At 53.9% G+C, this 4,997-nt stretch overlaps 1 protein-coding gene across 1 annotated transcript in view; it reads right to left on the reverse strand.

Annotated features, from left to right (window-relative positions):
* Positions 1-4,997, reverse strand: part of TNRC18 (trinucleotide repeat containing 18) — a 91,241-nt gene that overhangs the window by 54,279 nt on the left and 31,965 nt on the right. Inside the window, exon 5 of the mRNA XM_045284383.1 lies at positions 4,759-4,993. Within this exon, the coding sequence (XP_045140318.1) occupies positions 4,759-4,993 (235 nt within the window). The remainder of the gene's footprint in view (positions 1-4,758; positions 4,994-4,997) is intronic.

The following is a 4,997-nucleotide window of genomic DNA, read 5'->3' on the forward strand; positions in this document are numbered from 1 at the left end:
ACACACACACACACACACACACACACACACACACACGCTCATACACATGACCCCAGGGACAGACACAGACACACCTCTCACTGACTCAAAGACACATGACCCCAGGAACAGACACACACCTCACTAGCTCAGACATATGACCCCAGGGACAGACACATATACACACAACCTCTCACTGGCTCAGACGCGTGGCCCCAGGGGCCGGTCCTGCCTCAGTAGGCAGAGACACACTGTCACATCAACTGCACATGGCACTGCAGCCCTAACTGTGCAGCAGGCCAGGGAGAGGGCCCCACTGCCCACAGTCCTGTGCCAGAGGAGGGGTGGGTGAATGTGCCCCCTTCACAGCCAGGGGCTGCTACAGCACTTCCCATCCACCACAAGGAGACCCTCACGCGAGCCCCCCACCCCCACCCTGCATTCAGCACACGCCCTGTGACAAGCCTCCCACACTCCACCCCTGCTGGACAAACGGAATCCCAAGACAGGCCTCCCCTCCCGGCTCCAGGTCCAGAGACCCCCAAGGCTGCCACCAGGAGGCAGGGATATCCACTTTCATTGGGTACGGTGCCCACAAGGCTCCCAAGAGACCAGGAAGGCTGGGACTGGGGAGAAGGAACAACAAGGAGCGAGACATCAATTGCCAAGTGCATCTCAGGGGACCGCCAGGCACAACGCAGGTGTGAAATGTCACAGGAGAGAGATGGCCCAGTCCCTGGAACCCACCCCGCCCCGGGGGGAGGCAACAACGGGCAGCAAGCTGCAGGCATTAGAAAGACGGAGTACAGACTCAGGGGCGGGGCTTAGTTGGGAAGGGCAGAGGAGTGTCCCTTCACTGCGGACCAGGTAATGTGCACCTGGAGTCGGTTCTGTGCACAGGTAAGGCCTGAGAGGGGCCGAGAAGGGGTTGGAGACAGGGGCCCAGGCCTGAGCCCATGGCCAAGGGGGGCGAGCTAGGGTCCAGCCATGGGCGAAAACATGCAGGGAAATTGTTGAGACGCCAGCCCCCTGAACACTCAAACCCCCAAATTCCGCCATCCTAGATCAGCACCCCAAGTCTACCGACCACACCCCACAGCAAACAGAGCACAGCCCGAGCAGAAGGGTGGGGCCTTCTCCTAATGCAAGTGACCAAAAGTTCCCACAAAAAGACCGCGGATCCTATGGAGGTGGTCACTAGACTAACGGTTCCTCGGGGCCTGGCAGGGGAGGTTGGGGGGCACGGGGGCTACTCACAATGAACACAAGAAGGGAGAAAACATGCTAAAACTGACTGCCAACGATTTTGACTCCCCTCAAGGAGACTGGACTGTTGGGTCATGTGAAATGTGAGTTGTATGTGAAGAGGACTCTTGGAGGTGAACAAGCGGCCCATCTAGCGGAGAAGCAACAAAGCCCACCAAGAAACACACCAGCCTGTGTGATCATGAGGTGTCGAAGAGAGCAGTTACCAAGCATCAAAGAACAAAAAATCGAATCATTGTGAATGAGGGGGAGTACAGATTGGGGACCCAAGACCCATCTGCAGACAACTGGACATCCCCTTACAGAAGGGTCTCAGGGAGGAGATGTGCCAGTCTGGGTACAGTGTAGCAACGATGAAACATACAACTTTCCTCCAGTTCCTAAATGCTTCCTCCCACCACCACCACCCACTATTTTTTTTTCCGCCACTCACTTTTATGATCCCAAATTCTACCTTACAAATCTGGCTAGACCAGAGGATGCACACTGGTACAGATAGGAACTGGAAACACAGGGAATCCAGGACAGAGGATCCCTTCAGGACCAATGCTGAGAGTGGCGATACCGGGAGGGTGGAGGGAAGGTGGGGTGGAAAGGGGGAACCGATTACAAGGATCTACATACAACCTCCTCCCTGGGGGGTGGACAACAGAAAAGTGGGTGAAGGGAGTGGGTAAGAGATGAAAAAAATTTTTTAAATATATGACAAAATAATAATTTATAAATTATCAAGGGTTCGTGAGGGAGGGGGGTAGCGGGGAGGGAAGGGAAAAATGAGGAGCTGATGCCAAGGGCTCAAGCAGAAAGCAAATGTTTCGAGAATGATGATGGCAACACATGTACAAATGTGCTTGACACAATGGATGGATGTACAGATTGTGATAAGAGTTGTACGCGCCCCCAATAAAATGATTGAAAGAAAGAGAGAGAGAAAAGTGTTGGGGGAATAAGAAAAAGAGCCAGGAATCCAAATTCCCAAGAGGAATCTAACAGCTCCTCTGGGGAGGAGGAAGCAGGACCGGGATCGTCCTGCAAAACCCTCACCCAGTCACCTTCAGCCTCAGGCCGAAAACCAAAAGGTCAGAGCTTCGAGCCCACCCCAGCGCGAAGCGGACGGCCTCGGACACCCCTACGGGGCTGTCCTACTTACTCCTATAGGGTCCTTAGGAGTCTGAATCAGCCTGTCTCCGAATGAGCAACCACCCGCACGGCATGGTACGTTAGAGTTGGGGACAGCAGGGAGAAAGATGGACAGTCAAGATGGACAGTCACGAGAGTTACCTTCCCGAGACCATGGAACCGTGGGACAGAGGGGAAGGTGGGACAGCGTCCTGGCCCAGGGGGACAAAGGCCAAGGAACCACGTGACTGAGAGGCCAACAACCGGAGAGAGACTAGGCTGCTGGCTGAGGAGACCAATGATTATATCCTTACTGTTTGCTGATCTTGACTTGTGGCAACCTGTTAACTCCCCTAATAAGCCCCATTCGTTGTAGGGGATAAAAAGGGAGACCCTCCCAGTCTCAGAAGCCCACAGGGCAGGCTCTGCCCTGCCACAGACTCCTCAGATTCCATGGATGTGCGCTCACCTTTAGGTTTGAGCCACTGGTGGCTTCCGTTTGCAAGACTGCCACTAAAACGATTCTGAGGACCGTGAATGAGACCTGGCGGACCCATGTGTAAAATCACCGATGATCCACTATGTCAAGACCCCTATGAGCTTGCTGTTCTTAGAGCTTAGGGGCCACCAAGGTTACCCCAGATCCTGGTGACCCCCGTGCACAACAGGACTGGACCACTGTGATCCGTGGGGGTCCCATGGACTGATTTTCAGAAACAGAGCACCAGGCTTTCCTTTCTAGCCTGTTCTAGCCCAGAACTGGCGCTGAAAGCTGTGTGGCATCACAGCCAACACACAAGCCTCCGATGATGGGCGGTGGCAGCCGAGTATAAGTCATTGGCCAGGGAACTGAACACCCAGGTCTTCTGCGTGGACGTGGGATTGCTACCAGGGAAAAATCCCTGGGCCAGAGAACAGGAAAAACACTGGAGCCCGTTTCTGCTCCCCCACTCACGCACTCACTCAACTGGGTATTATGTGCCAGGTTGGGGAAGAGCGGGCTCTGAAATAGCTAAGATGTGGTTTCCTCCTTCAAGGATTTGAAAACCTCAGGCTTCATGCTCACCTACTCCTGGAAACTATTCTTGGAAAATGACTCCGAATACTAGGAACTCACAAGGGCCCCAAACACGCAGGGCAAACGCTGAGCACAAAGCATCGGGAGGAGAGAGAGCCAGCGAGCGAAGCGGGGCGCTTGAGGACGGGACAGACTCCCCACAGAACGCTAAGGGCTACGGACAAACAAACTGCACTTTGTCTGAAAAGAGAACTCTCCCTTCTAGAGATGCAAGCCAGCCTGAGACCACACGCGCACACACCCATGGCGAGCTCTGCAAACTGGGAGGCGGCCCGTGAGCAACATGTTCCGGAGAGATCTACGTGTGTGCACATTCGGGGTGCTACCTGGCTGTGGACCCCTGATGGGTCTCCAACATCCACATTTCCTCCATGCATAACACAAGTGGTAATAAACCTGAGACAGCAGTGGCAGCCCACCCATGGGCCAGAGGACCCGAGAAGTTGGGGAGACAAGAGATTAAGGGTAAGAAAGGGGGTGGACACCGGGACCAGAAGGCCAGAAATCAAAAACAACAGGGAAGTTGAGAAATGGGGGGTACGAGACAAGAGGGCAAGACATTCCAAGCAAAGGAAGGTAACCTGCTCGAAGAGCCGCACACAGAAAAGTACTGATCAAAAAGGGAGTCAGAACTGTAAAAGTCTTACAGAATCCGGTTCTCTGGAGCAACTGAGGCTGGATGAACATCCTCAAAAGGAAGGCCCCGCCATCATCTTTAAAGCTTAAACCAAATCATTTTTAAAAAATCATTCTACTGGGGGCTCGTAAAACTCTTATCACAATCCATGCATCCATCCATTGCGTCAATAATAATTTCTAAGTTATCAAGGGTGAGGGAGGGGGGAATGAGGAGCTGGTAAGAAAGAAAATGTTTTGAGAATGATGATGACAGCAAATGGTCAAACGTGATGGACACAATGGATGTATATATGGATTGTACTAAGAGTTGTACGAGCCCCCAATAAAATGATTTAAAAAAAAAAAAAAAGCTTAAACCATAGCATCCCCTAAAGTCCAAAGGCTGTCTGCCTGCGTGTTGTGTCGGCTGGATGGCATCAAAGGAGGCTGTAGCAGCTGCAGACTAGCTACACCTGGGCAGAGGGGTAGGGATAATGAGTTTACTTTCCTGGGGGAGAAAACCATTTGGAAAGGGCAGGTGATAATGGTTACCCCGCCTGGAAAAGCCCACAGACGTCCGCCTCGCGGTAGACTCAGAAACTGTGAACTGGTGTAGGCTCACGTTCAGCATGCTACGCAGTTCTATACAACAAAATGGGAACATTTTGAAGTAGAGGTGGGGTGAACTCAGATCCTACCTTTGACGTTGCTAAGGGACAGGGACCGCTCCTGGTCCCCCAGGCCGGGCCCTAACCGTCCACTCCCTCCGCTGTCCTTCTGCCGGGCCACAGCCACCGCGATGCCCACGGGTGGGTGTCGCACCTCCGCCTCGCCCTGGGCACCTGAGGCCTCGCGTCCGAATGCCTTGGCGCTCTCGGGCCTCTCAGGGTCCCGCTTCAGCTGCCGCCCGCCGCCCGCCGAGCCTCCGGGGTGCTGG

Source organism: Echinops telfairi, unplaced genomic scaffold, assembly GCF_000313985.2.
Source record: "Echinops telfairi isolate 266 unplaced genomic scaffold, ASM31398v2 ScPeMD7_5;HRSCAF=22, whole genome shotgun sequence".
In the NCBI taxonomy this organism is placed as follows: Eukaryota; Metazoa; Chordata; class Mammalia; order Afrosoricida; family Tenrecidae; genus Echinops; species Echinops telfairi.